Raw genomic sequence first — 22535 nt, forward strand, 5'->3', positions numbered from 1 at the left:
TTTTTTTTTTTTTTTTTTTTTTGGACATTTTGAAATGAAAATTTGTTTGATAATCGTTTTATTGATGCATAAAAATGGACGATGCTATAAAAGAGAGAGAGAGAGAGAGAGAGAGAGAGGGAAAGAGGAAAAATGGTGGCTATTGCTAGATGGATAGAAGATTGTCAACTGTCACAGCAATATATGATTTACCTGTTACAGGTAAACACAGCTTTCATGGCAAATGACAGGAACACTGGACGAGGAAGGATCAGTACAGGTGGAAATATAATTGGAGGAATTAAAATATCATCAGTTTTCCTAAACTTTGTCATCCTAAAATACTTTTTGCATACTATCCTGCTTTTATTGTCATTTTCAATATTATTATTATTATTATTGTCATTATCATTATTATTAGTATTATCATTATTACTAATACTTTTATTATTATTACTTATTATTATTATCGGTATTATTAAAATTATCCTTATTGGTTTTTTTTTTTTTTTTTTTTTGTCATTTTCATTATTATTATTACTTCTTATTATCATTGTTGTAGTATCGTTATCATTATTATTAATGGCTTTATTATTATTACTTATTATTATTGGTATCATTATAATCATCCTTATTAGTTTTTTTTTTTTTTTTTTGTCATTTTCATTATTATTATTGCTATTATCATTATTATTAATACCTTCATTATTATTACTTATTATTATTACTATTATTATTGGTGTTTTTAAAATTATTCTTATTAGCTTCTTCCTTCATTTTTATTATTATTATTATTGTTACTATTGTCATTATTATTATTAACACTCTTATTATTATTACTACTATTGTTACTGATATTATTAACATTATCTTATTAGTTTTTTTTTTATTAAAAATCGTTTTATCAAGGCAAAAAAAAAAAGAGAAATTGATATATTAATTTAGTATCAAAAAAAAAAAAAAAAAGTTGGCAGTAATATTTCATAAAAAAAAAATATAAATAATTTCTAAAAAAACAAACAAAAAAACAATTTTTTCGTTTTTCTTTTTGCAATTAATTTGTCATTTTTATTAGCAATTTTTTTTCGAAAAAAAAGTTTATTATTTATTATTGCAAAAATTGATTAATTCAAAAAATTATTTCACTAAAATAAAAAAATGAAAATAATTTTCTTTCTAATAATTTATTAATTACATTTCGTTTTCGTTAGAAAAATAAATTATTATTTAATTGCTTAATTAGATGTGAAAAATTCGCAAAAATTAACAAAAATTTAAGAAAAGTTTTAGCAATTATTTAATTTTAAAATTTGCAAATGTATAAAATTTTCGTCATTTTAGTCCGAAAAAAAAAAGCTTTCAATTTTATTAATAATAATTTAATTGTTTAAAAAATGGGTAAAATTATGGAAAATGTATAAATTTTAATTTTCAAATTTTTTTTTTTATTGTTGACAATTATTACATTTGAAAAAACCAATCATTTATTAAATGAGATGAGGCGTATAAAAATTTTAAATTATTTTAAAATCAATTTTTTTTTTTGTAATTTTATTTGTAAAGTAAAACAGTGAAAAAATTTTCGGGAATAGCAAAATGTAATTATTATCATTATTTATATTTATTAAAATGAATTTAAATTTATTGAAATTATTTTTTTAATTTACTGAAATGAATTTATATTTATCGAAATGAATTAAATTATTGAAATGAGTTTATATTTATTGAAATGGAATTTATACTTATTGAAATGATTTTAAATTTGCTGAAATGATTTTAAATTTATTGAAATGAATCAAATTATATGTCATGCTAAATAATGCGATTAGCAAACTGGAAATCATCTTTTTTTTTAAAAAAAAAAAAAAAAAAATAATTTCATTCGTTATTCTGTCCAATTATCATTTATCATTTTGCTTAACAGTATCAATTTTCATAAAATTTAATTTAATAAATTTGCAGAATAATTTAATAAATTTATCAAAATTTTTAATTAGTTAAAAAAAAATGAACATTTTATTTTTATTTTTTTTTTTTTTTTTGTTTGCAAAATTAAAATTTGTCGAAATATCAAAATTTTGTTTTTAAAATTTTTATATCAGCAAGTGCAATTTTTTATTTTACATACATTTTAATTACTATCTTTAAATTTTAGTGAAATTTCTTGAAAATGACAAAAAAAAAAAAAAAAAAAAAATTAGAAAGGAAAAATTGTTTGAAAAGTATTTTCTGTCAACACAGTAATCTTTTGAATGACAAAAGAAATGAAAAAAAAAAAAGAAGAAAATTGTTTTGTTTGTTTTCTTCATTTTATCCCCTTTTCTCTCTCTCCCTCTCTCTGTCCCTTTCTCTCTCTGCGACAAATGACAATTTGGGCGAATATAAAAATTAATCCTTTGCAGAATTTTTGTATAATTTAAACGAACAAATTGTCAGCCATTAATATAATATTTACTTTTTTTTTTTCTTTTTCGTTTTATTACTTACCTATAAATTATCTAAAATTGTCACAGCTAATTAAGCAAATTGTCAACTAAAAGCTTTTAAATTTTAAAATGTTCATAAATTATTATTTACTGATATATTACAATAAAAAATTTACTTATAAAACTTTTTTTTTTTTTATAATAATATTTGTAAGTTATCTGTGATTATTATAGTTATTAATTAGTAATTTTTACTTTCTAAAAATTTTATTCAAATTATTTTAAATTAATTTGTTAATATTTCAGATTCTGCAAACTCTAACATTCATCGTTGATTGCTGCGTCGTTCATTAATTAAAATTAAAAAAAAAAAATTATGTCATTTATTTCTACGCCAATGTCACGTCAACCACTTGGTGGACGCTTACGTGAATCAAGTGGTAATTTTGAATTATATATTTATTAATTGAATTTAATTTTGCTCATTCATTAATTTGCAGCATTTAATAGCGAGAGAGAGAGAGAGAGAGAGAGGAAGAAAGAAAGAAAGAAAGAAAAGAAAAGATTGTTTAATTGTATGATATTTTAATTTTTATAAATTAATGTCCTAGTAATTAATAGCTAAGCTAATACTATACAATGAAATTAGCTAACAAACTATTTGTCTCGTAGTAAAATATAAATTTTTTTTTAATTAGTAAAAAAAAAAAAGAAAAAAATAAAATAAACTTTTAAAATTTAATATAATTGGTAAAATAATGAAATTATTAAATCAATAAAATTGTTTTATTATTTTATTTTAAGTAACAAATGGTCGTACTATAAAATTTGTCACCGAAGTTGGATCAACAACATCGTTGACAAGTGGTACTGGAATGTTAAGTGCATCACCATTTGGTCAAAATGCTGCGTCAACTATACGTGATAGCCGTGAACGTGAAAAAAAAGAAATGAGCGATTTGAATGATCGTTTAGCTACTTATATTGAAAAAGTAAATTAAATAATTTTTGAAAAAATTTGAATTTAAAATATATTTGCATAAATAAAATTAATTTAACAAAATTTTATTTAATTAAATAAATTTTTTAATTTATTTTAATGCTTTGATAATTTGCTAAGTTTTGTTTTATCCGAAATTTAATTTCCAGGATTTAAATATTATTTTCATATTACAAAAAAAAAAAAAAAATACAAAAAAAAAAAAGAAATGATATATGTAAAATCAAATTTTCATTTAGTAATTCAACAAATTATTACAAATAAAATGTAAAATGAAAAGGACCATTTAATAATAATAAAAATAATGATAATAATAATAATAGTAATAATAATAATAATAAATTATCAATTTAAAAAGAAAAAAAAAACATTTAAAGGTTCGTTTTTTGGAAGCGCAAAATCGAAAATTAGCGGCGGATTTGGATCTTCTTCGTGGAAAATGGGGAAAAGATACATTTAATATAAAACAAATGTATGAAGGAGAAATTTCGGTAAATAATTTCAATTTTATTTTCAATAAATTATTTTTGTTTTTTCGTTTTCTTAATTAATACTAAATTTTAATATCATTCAATTATAAAATACAAAAATGTAAAAAATCGATGGAAACTAAAGGAAGGAAAAATTCATTTTTTTTTTTTTGCTTTTTATTTAAAATTTTTGAAATTTAATTATTTTAAATATGCTAGGGTAAATTTTAGGATGCACGTAAATTAATTAATGAAACAATAAAACAGCGTGATGATTTGGAAAAGCAAATACGTAAAATGCAAGATGAATTATCCGACTATCGTAAGAGGTCAATTGCAATGATTATTTATTCAAACAAATTGTTTATTTAATTTTTTTTCCTTTTTTTTTTTGTATTTTTTTGAAAAGAAAAATTTTTCAACTTAAAAGTTAACTTTTATTTTTAATAGTAAATTTTATGTGTGCTAAATGAAGTTGAAAAATTTAATTTTTATTTTTAATAGTAAATTTTATGTGTGCTAAATGATTGATAGTTAACAAAATGATTTTAGAAATTTAAATATTGATGTAATATTTTATCAAAAATAAAATTTATCAATGCACACAAAAAAAAAAAAAAAAGAATGTCGCAGATATGATGAAGCATTACGATTATGCGATATTGATCGCAAGAAAATTGATGAAATGTTTTCGCAACTTGCAAAAATTGAAGCTGAAATTAACGCATTGCGACGTCGCATAACAGAATTGGAAGAAGAAGTAATGCGTATTAAAAAAGACAATCAACGATTATTGGGTGAATTACAACGAACACGAACTGTTTGTTTTTGTTTTTGTTTTCAAATTTTTGCGATTTAATTAGAAGAATGTTATTTAGTAATATAATTTTGTTATTTAGTAATATAATTTTGTTATTTAGTAATATAATTTAGTTATTTAGTAATATAATTTTGTTATTTAGTAATATAATTTGTTATTTAGTAATATAATTTTGTTATTTAGTAATATAATTTTGTTATTTAGTAATATAATTTAGTTATTTAGTAATATAAATTAGTCATTTAGTAATATAATTTAGTTATTTAGTAATATAATTTTGTTATTTAGTAATATAATTTTGTTACTTAGTAATATAATTTAGTTATTTAGTAATATAAATTAGTCATTTAGTAATATAATTTAGTTATTTAGTAATATAATTTAGTTATTTAGTAATATAATTTTGTTATTTAGTAATATAATTTAGTTATTTAGTAATATAAATTAGTCATTTAGTAATATAATTTAGTTATTTAGTAATATAATTTTGTTATTTAGTAATATAATTTTGTCACTTAGTAATATAATTTAGTTATTTAGTAATATAAATTAGTCATTTAGTAATATAATTTAGTAATATAATTTAGTTATTTAGTAATATAATTTAGTTATTTAGTAATATAATTTTGTTATTTAGTAATATTAAATGTTATTTATTAATATAATTTAGTTATTTAGTAATATAAATTAGTTATTTAGTAATATTAAATATTATTTAGTAATATAAATTAGTTATTTAGTAATATTAAATATTATTTAGTAATATAATGTAGTTATTTAGTAATATTAAATGTTATTTAATAATATAATTTAGTTACTAATAATATAAATTATTATTTAGTAATATAATTCAGTTATTTAGTAATATTAGATGTTATTTAGTAATGTATTTTTTTTTTTTTTTTTTTTTTTGTATTTAGTAATAATATTAAATGATATAATTTGCTACAAAAATTTGATTTGCTTTCAATTAACTGAATTAATCGATAATTATTTAATAATCAAAATTTGACGGAAGCAACAAATATAATGATTAGAGAAGATTAAAAGTTAATACTATCAATTTTTCAATAACAAATATATTCTATCTTATTAACATATAATAGTTATATGAAAATTTGAATTTAATTCTCGAGAAAGTTGTGATAGATAGATGACATTTCTTTTCTATCATAAAATATGATCTATTCTATCTTATTACTGTACAATAGTTATATGAAAATTTGAATTTAATTCTCGAGAAAGTTGTGGTAGGTAGATGACATTTCTTTTTTATCATAAAATATGATCTATTCTATCTTATTACTACATAACAGTAATATGAAAATTTAAATTTAATTGTAAAAAGTACTCGGAAAGTGATACTTTCTAATCTAAACAATCGAAATAGTCAATTTTTATAAATTGAAATAATAAAAAATTAAAAGAATCAAATTTCAAAGATAATAAAAGCATAATGTAATATTTAAAGGATGTAGATCAGGAAACGTTAAATCGTATCGATCATCAAAATCAAGTGCAAACATTATTGGAGGAAATTGATTTCATTAGACGTGTTCACGAGCAAGAAATACGTGAACTACAAAGTCTTGCTGCACGTGATACGACACCTGAAAATAGAGAATTTTTTAAGAATGAATTAGCATCAGCAATTCGTGATATTCGTGCTGAATATGATCAGGTTTTTTTTCTCATATAATTTATTACTTTAATTTATTTACTTAATAATTTAGCAATAAATTATATTTTTTTAATTATTATTTTTTCATATTCTTTGTTTTTTCTTTGTCTAATTATATAATATAATTAAATTAAATTATTATTTAATTTAAAATAAAATAATTGAACAGATTACAGATTACAAATGTTAATCGTACTGATATGGAATCATGGTATCGTTTAAAAGTGCAAGAAATTCAAACACAATCTGCACGACAAAATATTGAACATGGTTATGCTAAAGAAGAAGTAAAACGATTACGTACACAACTTACTGATCTACGTGGTAAACTAACTGATTTAGAAGGACGAGTAAGTTAATAATAGTATTTCAAAGTATTATAGTTATAAAATAATCAAAAAAAAAAATGATAATAATAAAATCGAATTGCTAATTAATATTTATTATATTAATTGCAATGATAAAAGTTATCATATTGATCAGCAAAACATTTAATAGAATAACAAATAATAATAATTAATTATTGATATTATATTAATTAATGAAATAGTATTTTGAATATTATAATGAAATATTATTCTGAATATATATTCATTAGTAGAATATTATAGTATAAAGTAATGGAGAAAATAAAACAAAATTGCTAATTAATATTTATTATATTACTTGGAAAATTATTTGTAATATAATTATCATACTGATTAGCAGAACATTTAATAGAATAATAAATAATAATACTTAATTATTGGTATTAGATTAATAAATGAAATAGTATTTCGAGTATTATAGTATTAAAGAATTACTAATTCATATTTGTTATATTATTTGTACTTAATTATTGATATTATGTTAATAAATGAAATAGTATTTTGAATATTATAGTATAAATAATGAAAAAATAAAGCAAAATAAAACTGCTAATTAATATTTATTATATTATTTGTAATGATAAAATTTATCATATTGATTAGCAAAACATTTAATAGAATAACAAATAATAATACTTAATTATTGATATTGCATTATTAAATGAACTTAATTAATTAAAGTATTAGCATTATTCATCAGATGAATATGTAATATTTGAAATAGTATTATTTCAAAATAATCAAATTAATTATAAATTAATTTTAGAATTCATTGTTGGAAAAACAAATACAAGAGTTAAATTATCAGCTAGAAGATGATCAACGCTCATATGAAGCAGCATTAAATGATCGTGATGCGCAAATTCGAAAAATGCGCGAGGAATGTCAAGCTTTAATGGTTGAACTTCAAATGCTCCTTGATACCAAACAGGTTAGTAAAATTAGAGATAATTATTTTTCAATAAAGTAATCAATAATTTCCTAATATTTAGTGATTTTTTTTTTTTTTTTTTTTTAAATTTAAATTTTATTATGTCCGAAATTTTATATTATAAAATATTGCTTTCTTACTTTTTTTTTTTTTTCTCAAAATAAAAAGTTAGCAATTAAGCAGAAAATATATTTAAGAAATTTTTAATTTTTTGTTTTGCAGACATTAGATGCTGAGATAGCAATTTACCGGAAAATGTTAGAAGGTGAAGAGAATCGTGCCGGATTACGTCAACTGGTAGAACAGGTTGTACGTACTCATGAGTTAACTCATCGAGATGATACCGGTTAATTTGGTTTTTTTTTTTTGTGAAAAAAAAAAAAAAATTTTTTTCTTTCATTTTTTCGTTTTTAAAAATGAAATTTAAACAAAATTTCATTTTTCAATAAATTTATTCTAACAATTTCAATATTTACGGAAATTTTTATTACTCTTCATGCAACATTAATAATACAAAAAAATTGTCAAAAAAAAAAAAACATTAAAAAAGTACAAAAAAAAAAAAAGAAAAAATTTTTGAAAAATTGATTAATTTCCTTTGTGAAATTTAAATTTTCCATACTTTTATTTTGATAATTTCAAAAATTCAAAAAAAAAAAAAAAAAGAAATTTTTGAAAATAATTTCTAGAAACAATGAGAGTTATGAAAGGTGAAGCTGCATCTCGTACATCATTTCAACGATCTGCTAAAGGAAATGTTTCCATTCAAGTTTCTTTTTTCTTTTTTTTTTTTCAATTTTAATTTTAATTTTATTTTCTTTCTGAACTTTAAAAATTAATCAACTAATAGAAATTTCTCAGGTAAGAAAAAAAAAACGAAAAAGGAAAATAAAAGAGAGAGAGAGAGTGAGAAAAAAAAAAAGTCCTATCAAAAATTTAAATTTAAAAAAAAAAAACAAAAAAGTTGTATCAAATTAAATTTTAAAATATTTACAGGAAACATCTACCGATGGTACCTTTATTATAATTCAAAATACACATCGAGCTAAGGAAGAATTAATTGGTGAATGGAAATTGAAGAGAAAAATTGATGGAAAAAAAGAAATAATTTATACATTTCCACATAATTTCATTCTTAAACCTGGAAAAAGTGTTAAGGTTTAATAATAATTTATCATTCTAACTAATCTTTATCATATTTGTAAATTTTTTAATCTGTAAAATTTGTAAAATTTTTGAATTATCAACAAAAAATTATCATTTTGAATAAACATCTTTTTTTTTTTTTCATTTCAATGATAAATCTTTTCATTTCTAGCATATCTAATTAATTTTCAATAGAAAAACAAAGAAAAAAAAAAGAACGAAACTTTAATTGGTAAAATATTAAATTTTAAAAGAGATGAAAAAAAAATTGAAAATTTTTTAAAAAATTTTTTCATCAAATATTTTTTTGTTTATTTGTTTATTTATTTATTTTCTTCTAATTATAGATTGTAGCCCGTGGACATGGCATTTCATCGCCACCAGAACAGCTCATCTTTGATGGTGAAGAGTCATTTGGCCTTGGCTCAAATGTTCATACAATTCTTTACAGTCGTAATGGTGAGGAACGAGCCACACTTATTCAACGTTCAAGCCAAGCCTAAGAATATATACATATATGCTTTTAATAATTAATTGCATTGCTAAATTTAATGTTTATTTAAATTGAAAACAAAAGATGAAAATTGTGTTGTTTACAAAAATAAACAAATAAATAAACAGACAAGACTCACTTATCTCTTCCATTTTTTGTAACAATAATTCATGAGGAATGCGTCACAATTTAATTTTAAATTGATTTCTAAGCATAAAATATGCAAAAAATAAATAAATAAAAATTTCAACAACTGAAAAAAAAAAAGCTTTTTCTTCTTTTTAATTCATCATGTAAATTGTCATATCATGAATCATTTATCAGTGTAATAAAGAAATGATTATATTAAATTTAATTTTTACTTTTGATTCATATATTTTCGAAAATATTTCATAAGCCAAATGAAACATAAAAATGATCGCAATTTTTCAATTTATGAAATTATTCGAATTATTTTAAGCAACATAAATTCGTTTTGCTATTTATGATTGTGATAATTTATGAAAATGACAATCTATTCAATCACAACTATAACAATTTTTTTTTTGGTATTAATTCTAATTTAATATATAATTTCTCCTTTTTTAAAGATAAAACTATTTTATATTTTCTTTAAATATGAAACAAATATTAATTTCTTTAAATATCTAAGTCAGAGAAACTTCAAATACTTTTCTGCTCGTTTTATTATATAAATTAAAAAAATATATATCTATTAGAAAAATATCAGAAAAAATAGTCAAACTAATAAATATGAAATGATAATGAAAGAGTAGAATAAAATATATCATAGTATAATACCTAATAGTATAAGTATAAAGGAATATTCAAATATTCTTACTCAACAAATTTTCCTTAAATCTTGTCAACTCTAGGCTACTCTCGAATTTTCTAGGCTACTCTCGAATTTGTTGCTATATTTAACTCTACTACCATATTCCTTTCAATCTTTTCAATCATTTAATTTATCTTATTCTCCAACAAACTCTCACATATGAAATAAAATTACTGAATAAACAAATATATTCTAGAAGAACTAAATTATCCTTTTAGAAAGTTAACAAAAATAATTTTAAATCTTCCATAATAAATTTAAATCTTACATAAATAAAGAAATAACAGAATGAGAAGACGATGAGATGAAAACAATAGCAGCAATTAATGTTTAAAAAAGAAAGAAGAAAAGAGAGGAGGAAATTATTTCGTTTGGGAAGGAATTCTGAAATAGAAAAATAATTATCAATTAACCAATATATATAAATTAACCTTTAACCTTTAACCCGTAAAATCAAATGCTCTACTTTTCACCGAAAGAAATATTTGTTAGATCACAAACGAAAGATTCTGAATCTTTCGAAAAAAAAAGTCACGGCGTGGGATTTAATAGTTGCATTCATTTTTTAAATATCAATGAGTGGGAGGGTAAATCGCGGCCATGGTGCTACGGTAGGCGGTGGTACTCAAGTGCGGTACGTACGTTGGGTAACTTGTGGTACCATGGTGTTGGGTTATACTGTGGGCTTAACGTTAATCTGATTCCTGTATGGTATCAGGACTAAATGTGGGTATTTGTATGTTGATGAGCTATGGTACTTGTATGGTACCGGGTTATTGGTTTTGCTATGTCTGTACAATCAAAAAAAATTACTCTACGTAGTACCATAAAATCGTTTCCCAATTTTAAACGTGTTCTTACAGTTTCAGATAAAAGACTTGTGCAGCGGAATGAGGCTTTCACTTTTTCGTTTTTTGTAAGTTCAAGATTAACTTCAAAAAATGGAAGTGCAATTAAGTGAAGCCGAAAAAGTATTCATAATACATGGAGCGCAGGAAGGTTTACGAGCTGATGGACGTGGGTAAGTGTTACAGCTGATTTCAAATAGTTTTAAGTAATTTGGTTCTATTCCGTATTACCTCATTTTTACTCAGTGTTCAAGTTAAATTCTGGCTAACTCTTTTTAAACTTATCCATAGCTTCTTTGGTCTTATTTTTATTATGAGAAAATAACATGTTACAGTTAGCTTTTAAATGATTTCTTGAATTTTTCGAGCAAGCTTTTGAAGAAAAACCTAATAAGTTCATTACACTTCAGTCAAGGGTAATTTTTTTTTAATACTAATGTTTTCTAGTCAGCATGGTCATTCCCTCTTTATTGCAGTCCATTAGATTACCGGCCTATAATAGTTCAAACCGGTGTTTTGGCAACAACAAATGGTTCAGCTCGTGTCCAGATAGGTTCAACTGATTTATTAATTGGTGTCAAAGCCGAATTAATCAGCGTGGATACCGCTGTTTACCGGAATCGGCTAAATTTCTTTGTTGATTGCTCAGCAAATGCCACTCCACTTTTTGCTGGTATATAAAGGATTTTACTTGTTTAATTTCAGTTTTAGACATTGCAGTTATTAGCGTTTGAGATGTAGCATTTTATTTCTTCGTAAATGTATCTAGATAAGGGTGAAAAATGGAATTCTCGAAATCTTCATGAATATACCATTCTTTCTGATATCTCTGAGCTGAATCTTGGATACTTTCGAGTTCTTAAGCTTGTATTCTTACTTAATATAGGTTTTATTATAGCTTACTTAGCTTACTTTAGTTAGTAAGACCTTCTTACTATAGGCTGGGCTAGCATAACATTTAAACAGATTCATATGAATGGTATTGTAATGATAAAAATTTGTTGATAATTTGATAACAGTTAGTTTTGAATTGACATTTTTTGTGATATTTTAGATGTTACGATGATTTTTTTTTTTTAATCCGAAGATTTTGAGAAACAAATTTTCTTTTTCATTTGTGCTAATGCCATATTAACCAAAGTTTGATGAAGTAAATTAATATGAAGTGTAAGATTTATAGTCTTCAATGATCAGTCTTTTCAGAATGACTAGTAAAACTTATAATTGTAGGTCGTGGTGGTGAAGAATTCGCGGATGAATTGAGTGCAGCATTAGATGCTGCTTATGACAACAATTATGTGCTTCCAGATTTAAAAAAGTATTTATAAGTAATAATATGAATGATAAGTGTTAGTAGAAATTCAGAGAATTTGACATGATTTGAATAACTGCTTAGATAGAAATTCATATGCTATGTTTTCCCTTACATTTTTAATATTATTTTTTCATAGATTGATTCTATCTCCAATGCATGCTTGGAAACTGTTTGTGGATATCGTTCTTTTACAATGTGACGGTAATGTTATTGATGCAGCAGGATTAGGGGTTAGTGAATTTCTTTCCTTTTTTATGGAATAAACTTCAAACAGGATGTGAAATTACGAGATTAATAATTATAATAATTACAAACTGAGTTTTTTATGCCTTTTTTAAATTATATATCAATTCTAGGTTAAAGCAGCATTGAAAGACACGGAAATTAGCAAAGTTATAGTCAGACCAGCTGATGAAGGAAAGTATACAATTGATTTACCGGACGATAATACTGTTTGGAAATTAGATACATCAAGGTATCCGTTTTGCAATATAATGGATTTCATGATTTTTTTTTCATGATTTGTTTAAATGAAAATGGATTTATTGTTTTGGTAGGGCAAAGTGTGATATTACTACCTTGCAAGATTTCATTCAAATTCATTAATCTTTTTATCTCGGATGGTTGATTGTCGTTGATCTCTTTAAAGAGCTGAAATTTCTTTCGTACATTGTTATTTCTCACTTCAAGCATTCCTGAGTTCAGATGCAGAGGAATGGGATTTGATTTGTGGATTAGAATTTGATCTCTACGATAAGGACAACTTTATTTCATCGTCTTTCCTTCCTTCAAACTCCCGACTTTCCTCAACTGCTAGAATAGTGCTTAAACATAGTTTCATTAGCTTAATTACAAAATTTCGATTTCTAGAGTTTTATTATTTGTTGCAGAGTTCCTTTATTTGTCAGTGTAAATAGACTTGGAACTGCCAAAATTGTTGACAATTCGTTGACAGAAGAAGCATGCACTCGAACATCTGTTTGGATTGCTGTCGCTCCACAATTTGTTTCTGACATCAATCACAATGTATATCATTTAATTTTTGTCTTTTAATTTTATTTAATTATCAGTCTTTTTTTTTTTCTGAAATTTTAGTGACTTGATTGATTATATCATGAGGTCCACTTGTACTGAGCTAATTTCCTTCAGTGTCTTACATACGTAAAAAGAAAACTGTAAACAATGCATAGATAAGAATGGATGTGAGAATGTATAGTGAACAATTTTTTTCAGCAAAATAATCAATGTGCAGTGAAACGTGATGGTTCCATAATTACATTTATGAGGCAGTGCGGTGGTGGTACTCTTGAAATTGATTCACTTGGTTAGTACTTTTTTTTGTTTTTTTTGTTGTTGTTGTTAAGGTTTTTCCTTTTGTTGGACGCATTTTTTCAAATGGAGAATGTTAAAGCATTCTTTTAAAACAATTTTGTTCAAAGTTAACACATTTCTTCGTACAAATAATTTTAAATTTTGTTTAATTTGCTGTAGCTGATATATATATATATATATATTTGCAATTTATTTGTTTCTATTTTATCAAATGTTTCAGACTTATTAAATGTATTTTAACTGACTTAATGTGTATTTCATTTCACTTAACGTTAGTTTCAATTTCCAAAAATGAAAGAAAGTTTTGGAGAAATAAAAAAAAAACTGTAAATATAACTGTAAACTTCATTTGTGCTTTGTACAGTTTTAGAGGAAATGATCAGTATTGGCCTGAAAGCAGTACATCAACTACATGAAGCACTTAATCAGCGATTGATGAATGAAAATTGGTTGATAGAAAAACCTTTGTCAACATTCTTACAATAAATAACTTTTTTTTTTTCTTTTTTGAAAGTGTACATTTCAAAACAACAGTAGTTTCGGATTTTTGAAAAATCTACAATATTTATGACAAAGCTAATTGCACTGATCAGCTTTTACTCTAGAATGTCAAAGAATTTAATACTCATCTTGACGACAGTTGAATATATGGGAAATTTCAGATAAGTTATATGGAATTATAATCGCTTTTTTTTTTGGAAATAATAGAGCGCAGCTCCATAAGCATGAAATTTTGATAGTTTCTAGGTAAGGTATGTTTGTTTCGGTATAATTTTATCCATCGCTCTTTTCTGTGTTTTGTTTTTTATCAGTCTTCAAGAATAATCCATTCCTTATCATTCCAAAAAAGCATGAATCTGTCAAAAAATTTCTCTTTTCTTAAAGATTAGGCTGACTTTAATGGATTACCTCATTGTTGAGTTTGATTTTATTATTTATTTAAAATTTTTCTCAAATATATGCTCTGTTATACTTAGTTCTTCATACTTTTATCAAATTTTATGCATGTTTTCACATTAAATCATCTTTATTTTATTAATAAAATGAAAATTAAATAATAAATACTGAATCATATCTATTAATGCTTTCACTGTTTTTTTCATTAAAAATGAGTGGACATTCGATCACTTTTTACTGAAGCTTCTTTTGCAACTTTTACAATAGCCAAAAGAATTTTTGATAAGAACATATCGCAATGATCTAGTATATGTCTTTGTACAACTTTAGGTATGGTGTTTCGATGATCGAATATCTTAAATATAACCAATGATCTTTTAACAATTTCTTAATCTTAATCTTAAACTTTATCAATTTAATCTTTTCCAAAACTTCAAATCTATCCATGTAATTTTTGAAACTTACTTGTAATTTACGCAAAATCTCATCAATAACTGGTGGATCCCATTTTACTTTATCAATGAATCGTATTTTTGGATCAACTTTCCACTGTTTGCAAATATACTGTCGTTTATCAGTTTTTTCAGTTTCTCCTTTTCCTAATTTCTCCTCCATTGGTAACTTTCCTATTTCTTTTTTAACATCTTTATCCTGAATTACATCAAATATTTATGTAAATTTTAAATTTTCCAAAATTTTGAACAATTTCTGATTTCCTTTTTTCCTTTTCCTTTTTTTTTTTTTTAAACTTATCTTTAAGTATTTATTGTATATATTTGTAGCACAGTTTCTAAGGAGGAAAATGAAAAAAAAAAAAAAAAAAGTATAATAGTGTAAAATGATAAAATAGTTTAAACCTGTTCGATAAGATAAGATCGAAGTAATTCAGGAAGAAAATTAATTTGTGTTGAGAGATCAGTCTGTACGCCAAGTGCGTGATGAAAATCACATATAAGACTGCACAGGACCTAAACAAAAAAAAAAAGCAAATTCATAATTAATTCCTTAAATGTAAGCATTTTCAACAATATTAGATTTAATGAAGAAAAGATTGAGAAAAAAAGAATGGAAGAATAAAAAGTTGGAAATCATAAAGTTTCATATAAAATTCCACTAATAAGGTTTTGGTATATACTTTTTGATTCTCTAAACAAATAGCACTGACCACACATTCCTGATGAATTTATTCAATTCACAATTTTAATTTTTCTATTGCTATTAAATTTTTAAGGAATATTTTGAAATGAAAATAAAATCACTTCAGTTTTAATATCTTTTAGTTTTTCTAAATGAATTGGTACTTTCTGATTGCTGGTAAAAATTGAATCCATTGCAGGTAGTCTAAAAAATAAATTCAAAAATTATGGAAGAATTATTATTGCTTTTTTTGAACGACAATAATCTATTCATAATAATTTCTTAAAATATCAAATAATGTCGAAAAGAAATAGAATATATTATTACGGTTATAAATTTTTTTTTTTTATTATGAATTATTTTTTTATTATCTTTTTTTATCAGTATGAAATGATTGCAAAATTCTTTCTGTGTTAAAATTAGATAATAAAGGAAAAGAAGAAGAAAGAAAGAATTACTCGAACAGCTCAAGTACCATTGATTGAAATTTGATTGAATTTTGGGTTAATGAGAAAAGCTGTGCTAATGGTTCATCGATGCATAATGTTAGACATTCCTGAATTGTTGCATATTTCGGACATGTTTGATCTTTATGGCGCTGAAATAAAAAAAATAAAAAAAAAAAAAAAAAAAACATAATTCTCAAATTGGGAGAGATAATATTGCATAATCTTATAATAATTAAATTTACTGTACCATTGTATGTACCGTACTAAAATCACTGTATTAAACCTACTGTACTATTGTATTTACCGAATTAAGTCACTGTAAAAAATGTGATTCTCAGATTGTGGGAGGTAATATTGCATAATCTCATAATAATTAAATTTACTGTATCATTGTATGTACCGTACTAAAATCACTGTATTAAACCTACTGTACTATTGTGTTTACCGTATTAAGTCACTGTAAAAAATGTGATTCTCAGATTGGGGGAGGTGATAATGCATAATCTCATAATAATTAAATTTACTGTATTATTCTACATACCGTACCAGAATTACGGTATTAAACTTACTGTGCTCTTGTATTTACCGTGTTAGGTTACTGTAGAAAATATGGTTCTCAGATTGCGAAAGGTAATATTGCATAATCTTATAATAATTAAATTTACTGTATTGTTGTATGTCGTACTATTTTGCTGCACTAAATTTACTATATTACTGCGTTTATTGCACTGAGCTACTGTAATAAAACAATTCTCAGATTGGAAAAGGTAATATTGCATAATCTTATAATAATTAAATTTACTGTATTGTTGTATATGCCGTACTAAATTACTGTATTAAACTTACTGTACTCTTGTATTTACCGTGTTAGGTTACTGTAGAAAATATGATTCTCAGATTGGGAAAGGTAATATTGCATAATCTTATAATAATTAAATCAACTGCGTTATTGTATATACTGTATTAAGTTACTATGTATTAACTTTACTGCATCATTATATTTACTGTATTTAGTTTACTGTATTTTGCTGCAAATTAAGTTTTAAAGCCAAATAAATTCAAGCACAAGCTATTTTTAATGTAATTTCATTCAGTATTGAATTATTGAATGTAAATTAATCTTGAGATTAGTTCGATAAAATATCAAATCAGAAAATAATCATTTATATAAAAAATAGAGTATGTAATAATGTCTTGAATTTTATCAAATAATTGATTCAAAAAAGAAAAATACGTTCTATATTATTTTTTCACTTTAAATAGCAGCAATAATTCTATGAATTAAATACTCCTAAAATTGAAACAAATATTATTTGAAGAAAAAAAAAAAAAAAAATGATCAATGTTTTATAAATTAAACAAGCAATAATAACATTTCCTCCTTTTTCATTTTTCATTTGAATAAAAAAAAAAAAAAAAAACTTTAATTTGTGATAATATTTGAAAAATAAAAATAAAAAAAAAGAAACCAAACCTCAACTTTACAAATAACACTTGTCCAATTATTATCATAAATTTGATTTTCTTTTGTTGCATCATTTAATTTAAGTAATAATTTTTCTGATAAATCAATACCAATTGTTTGTTTTTCATCAAGAAATGTATATTGTGCAGCACTTGAGAAAATTAATGTTGGCTGATTGAGATAGAAAAGCGCCCAACTAAACGAAATTTAAATTGAACAGTTTTAGTTAAATTTACATTTAATAAACAACAAACAAAACGATAGGATTGTTTATTTTATCAACATTGAAGAATTTTATAAGATAAATTATTGCGTATGAACATAAACATTTTTGAATTTATTTTCTTTTTTCTCATCTAAATAATAATAATAATAATTTAAATTAGTTCCACTGTAGAATAGAACTAATTTAAACACCTGAAAATAAGTTTAAGTGTAAGAAATTGATATTAACACTTAAAAAATTTTCTCAGTGTTACATTTTAATTTCATTGTTGAAACAATTAGTGGATAATTCAAAGGAAATTGTTCATAAATTTGTTGAACTGAGAAATTTTATAAAATTTTTTGCTTGTTTCTTTTTTTTTTCTCTTCATTCTATTTTATTTTATTTTATTTTACACAATTTCTTTCTTCCCTAAAACTATAACTGCGTTTTGCATAATTATATTTTACTTAATTTTTACCTTAAAACATAATTTTGAAACATTCCTTTGCTCATTTTGTTTCATTTTTTTTTCATCCAAAATTAAATTTATATTAACTAAAACATTATTAAATTTTAGAAATGAAATTTAAGTATTATTTTGAATAATATACTAAATTACAAACCGATTTGCTGTAATTTCACCTTCCATTAGAACCAATGATGCTTGTTGTCCAATGGAAATTAATTGTCCACAAATAATTGTCCTTCCATTACTAGCATTAGGCATTGGAAATGTTTTACTTCTCATTTGCATATCAGTGACTAAATCAAGAATTTTTGCCCAATGAAATATTTGTGATAATTTAATAACATTTTTAATAGTTCCTGCTAATGTTTTATTTGCTAGATTATGCAACACACGGCTATCTTCCACTTGTTCCTAAAATTTCATTTCATTATTTTAATTTATAAATTTTATTTTCAATGAAATCTTTTATTTAATTATTTATATTTCTACTTTTAATTTTATTTCTAGGTTACATTTTTAATTCTACATTACTTGCATTTTTTTTTCCTTCTTTTTTCCTTGTTTTACTATTGAAAATGGATTAAGTTAATTTGAAAACAAATGATCTCATTTCGATAGTAATAACTAAGTTTTACTTTTGGTTAAAGGAAAAAAAATTTATCAAAATTTGCATCTTAACTATTTCTAATTTCAGCTTATCACTTATTCCTAATTTTAAAACCTATTTATATTTTTACTTTTAATTTTATTTCTAAGTTACATTTTTAATTCTACTTTAATTTCATTTTTTTTTCCTTCTTTCATTTCGTTATATTATTGAAAATGGATTGTATCAATTTGAAAAAAAAAAAAAAAAATCTCACTTCGATAGTAATAACTAAGTTTTACTTTCGATTAGAGTAAAAAAATTTATCAAAATTTACATTTTAACTATTTCTAATTTCAGCTTATCACTTACTTCCAAATTTTCTAGCATTTTTTAAATGAACAGATTTTGTTTACTAATAAAAAAAATGTTTTGACAAAGAAAAAAATAAATAAATAAATAAATAAATAAGTCATTACCTTGAAGAAAACACTAAGTTTTTGTATCACACTATCAATACTGTTGAATGTAGCTTTAGTGATAATAGCTTGTAGTTTAGAATATTTCAAAATACTGTTAAGCATTATCATTGCTTCTTTTATCTGTTAATAAACATAAATAAGAATTAAATTTTGCTAATGTTATAAAATTTTTAAATTTAATATTAATTTTGTTTATTGTTTTTATTGTCCATTCGAATTTGATATTTTAAATCTCGTCATACTTATGAGAAAATATCAACTATAAACTCTAAATGTTAATGATTATTACATTACCTTTTTTAATTAAATTTATATTTTAAATTTAAATTAGCAATTTTTTATTATCAAAACGTTTTTCTTTAAAAATTTTCTTTAAATTAAGGAATTGATAATCTATTTTATTAAGGAATTGATATTTTATTGAAATTAAAATATTAGCAATTTTTTATTATCAAAACGTACAATTATAAAAGAATTTATTATTGTTAATTAATTAAGCAATTGTCATCATTTTTAATTAAATTTAAATTTTTGAAATTTAAATATTGGCCATTTTTTGTTATCAAATCGTACAATTATAAGAAAATTTACTATTGCTAATTAATTAAGAAATTGATAATCTATTTTATATACATTATCAATTTCTTCTCATTTTTTAAAAGTATTTTTTAAAAAAGTAACAAAAGAATAAAATTTTCAAAAGAAAAATATTTATCATTGATGAATTTAATTTTTATTACTTATCAATTTCCACCTATTCAGTTCATCCTAATGATTAATTCATAATTTATATAATTGAATTTTAATGATTTAATTTTTAATGAATACCTTTTCATCTTGATCATTGTATAATTTCCAATCATCATTAAGTAGAAGTGATGATTGATCGATTAATACAACAATAACAACACGACCCATCCAAATAATTTGTATTTTTAATTCATTAAAATTTATCTTTGATGAAAATGATGTAGGTTGCTAAAAAAAAAAAAAAAAAAATTCTGATAAATTATTTTAGATAATTTTTTTAAATTCTCTTAAATTATTCTTAAAATACATACAGCAAAACATATACTCAATCATGAATCGTTCGACAAATGGTTAAAGCTATAAAATTAAGGAATGAAAGTTTAAAATTAATTTCAAATATTTATTAATTCGTTTTTTTTTGATTAAATAAAATGAATTTTATGGAAATTTTTTCAAATAATTTTATTATTTTAAAACAAACATTGCAAAGTGATATCCAACTAAAATTGATTGCAGCATTAGCAAGTTGTAATGATCCGGAAATTGCACCACCTTTTGCTTCCTGTTCCAGAAATGATACACCAAAATATATGTTCAATCGTCGTTCAACAAATGGTTGAAGCTATTAGAATTAAAGAATAAAAGTTTGAAATTAATTTCAAATATTTTATTATTTCATTTTTTTTTTTCTGATTAAATAAAATGAAAAAAAAAAAAGGTATAATTAAGGATTGTTATATGATTGTAAACAAATTAATTTCTTATAGTTATTAGTGTAAATAAAATTATCCTTTTTTTTTTAACTAATTAATTTAATTTTAAATAAGGGATGAAAAAAAAAAAAAAGAAACTAATATAAATTAATAGATATTATTATCTGATGATTCTTTTTTTTAAAAAGAAATTAGTGAAATTTTTTTAAAAAGAATATTTTTCTAGCAATAATTTCGTTTTTTAAAATGTTTATAATATAAAATGTTGATAATATTGAAATCCTGATAAAATTATTTTATAATTATATCATTGCAAATAAAAAAAAAAAATTAATGGTTATTATTATTAGTGTTATTATTATTATTATAATTATTATTATTGGTATTATTATTATTACTGTTATTATTGTATTATTATTGCTATTATTATTATTACTGTTATTATTGTTATTATTATTATTATTATCATTATTATTATTACTACTACTACTGCTACTATTATTATTATTATTATTATTATTACTACTACTACTACTACTACTACTACTACTACTATTATTATTATTATCTTTATTATTACTACTATTATTATTATTATTATTATTATTATTAGATAAATAATATTTTTCATCTACAAAAATATTATTTATTAAATTATAAAATAAACATACACAAAATATAATTTTTGTAGAAATTTTATCAATTAACCAATTTGTATCACCCATTGCACTTGACATTTGAATTTTTGCTTTAAAACTATCCCAATGAATATTTATTGATGCTTCAAGCATTAATTTATCCATCATTTTTCTTGTTCGTTTTGAACTATAATTTAATTTCTTTTTTTTTTTTTTTTTTTTGCAAAATTAAAAAATAATAAATTAAAAAAATTTTAAAAAAGAAAATTCAATAATTAAAATAACTTAATAGTTAATAAAATTATATTTGAATTTAAATTTGAATTTGTAAAAGATTAATTAATGAATGAACTGTGATATTGATTTGATTTTATGATAAAATATTAGTTACACTAATATTTTTTCTTTTTTTTTTTTTTTTGTAAAATTAAAATCAATTTTTTGTTTTAAAATTTAAATTTTCAAAAATTTTTTTTAACATACAATGATCGACCAGTACCAATACTTTGTGTTTTTGATAATTGTTCATGTTTCAGTAAAAAACGTTGTGCAATTCTTCTACGATACCATGGACCTGGGAAAGCGATTAATTGTGAAAGTTTTCGCATATCATATGTAAATGTTGCTTGGCCAATATCAATTGTACAAGCAATCTAAATTAAATTTATTTAATTTAAATTTATTTCAATTTTTAATTTTATCAAAATAAAAAGAAAAAAAACAGTCTTCTTTTGAGCTTTTTTTTTTTTTTTAAAAAAAAAAAAAGGTTATTTTAATAAATTAAATTCTTGGAATAGTACGAGTAGAATTAATTAATTTCAAAATTTGCAAAATAAAATTAATTAAATTTAAAATTGCAAACCTTTAAATGTGAATTATCATGCAAAAATATGCTCGTACGTGAGATACCAACAGTAAAATTATCTAACGTAAGCGCAAATGCATCCAATGGTGAAGGCTTTATGAATTAATATTTTAATAATATAATTTATTAAAGAAAGAAATTAAAAAAAAAAAAAAAGATAATAATATAATTAATTAATTTTTCAAAAAAAAAAGCACTTTAAAATTAATTATTTTTTAATTTTTCAGATACA

General features: G+C 22.2%; 3 protein-coding genes across 6 annotated transcripts in view; 2 read left to right on the forward strand and 1 right to left on the reverse strand.

Moving 5' to 3' along the window:
* Positions 1 to 2802: 2802 nt before the first annotated feature.
* Bma-ifa-1 (intermediate filament protein Ov71 (fragment), putative) lies at positions 2803 to 9324 on the forward strand (the record flags this gene model as incomplete). Its single annotated transcript, XM_043075975.1, has 12 exons — positions 2803 to 2845; positions 3210 to 3397; positions 3783 to 3896; positions 4107 to 4204; positions 4509 to 4695; positions 6167 to 6376; positions 6553 to 6726; positions 7511 to 7675; positions 7898 to 8021; positions 8365 to 8444; positions 8672 to 8833; positions 9169 to 9324. The coding sequence occupies 12 exons, from the start codon at positions 2803 to 2805 to the stop codon at positions 9322 to 9324; spliced, it is 1701 nt and encodes a 566-aa protein (XP_042931909.1).
* A 1766-nt stretch (positions 9325 to 11090) lies between these two features.
* On the forward strand, positions 11091 to 14130 carry Bma-exos-7 (the record flags this gene model as incomplete). Of its 2 annotated transcripts, none has more annotated exons than XM_043075976.1 (8): positions 11091 to 11170; positions 11474 to 11670; positions 12228 to 12315; positions 12449 to 12542; positions 12669 to 12787; positions 13203 to 13338; positions 13546 to 13636; positions 14009 to 14130. In XM_043075976.1, the coding sequence occupies 8 exons, from the start codon at positions 11091 to 11093 to the stop codon at positions 14128 to 14130; spliced, it is 927 nt and encodes a 308-aa protein (XP_042931910.1). The 2 variants fall into 2 exon arrangements, with proteins under 2 accessions (XP_042931910.1, XP_001894115.1); XM_001894080.1 differs by having other exon boundaries at positions 14015 to 14130.
* A 616-nt stretch (positions 14131 to 14746) lies between these two features.
* Positions 14747 to 22535, reverse strand: part of Bma-lpd-3.1 (Uncharacterized protein) — a gene marked incomplete at both ends in the record, with an annotated part of 56481 nt that continues 48692 nt past the window's right edge. For all 3 annotated transcript variants that reach the window (XM_043075978.1, XM_043075977.1, XM_043075979.1), the window contains 13 exons: positions 14747 to 14896; positions 15007 to 15192; positions 15399 to 15509; positions 15801 to 15882; positions 16137 to 16276; positions 17602 to 17788; positions 18424 to 18680; positions 19335 to 19457; positions 20166 to 20315; positions 20569 to 20709; positions 21472 to 21625; positions 21922 to 22091; positions 22301 to 22396. In XM_043075978.1, coding sequence (XP_042931912.1) covers positions 14747 to 14896; positions 15007 to 15192; positions 15399 to 15509; positions 15801 to 15882; positions 16137 to 16276; positions 17602 to 17788; positions 18424 to 18680; positions 19335 to 19457; positions 20166 to 20315; positions 20569 to 20709; positions 21472 to 21625; positions 21922 to 22091; positions 22301 to 22396 — 1947 coding nt within the window. The remainder of the gene's footprint in view (positions 14897 to 15006; positions 15193 to 15398; positions 15510 to 15800; positions 15883 to 16136; positions 16277 to 17601; positions 17789 to 18423; positions 18681 to 19334; positions 19458 to 20165; positions 20316 to 20568; positions 20710 to 21471; positions 21626 to 21921; positions 22092 to 22300; positions 22397 to 22535) is intronic.

This window comes from Brugia malayi (genome assembly GCF_000002995.4).
Source record: "Brugia malayi strain FR3 genome assembly, contig: Bm_v4_ChrX_scaffold_001, whole genome shotgun sequence".
In the NCBI taxonomy this organism is placed as follows: Eukaryota; Metazoa; Nematoda; class Chromadorea; order Rhabditida; family Onchocercidae; genus Brugia; species Brugia malayi.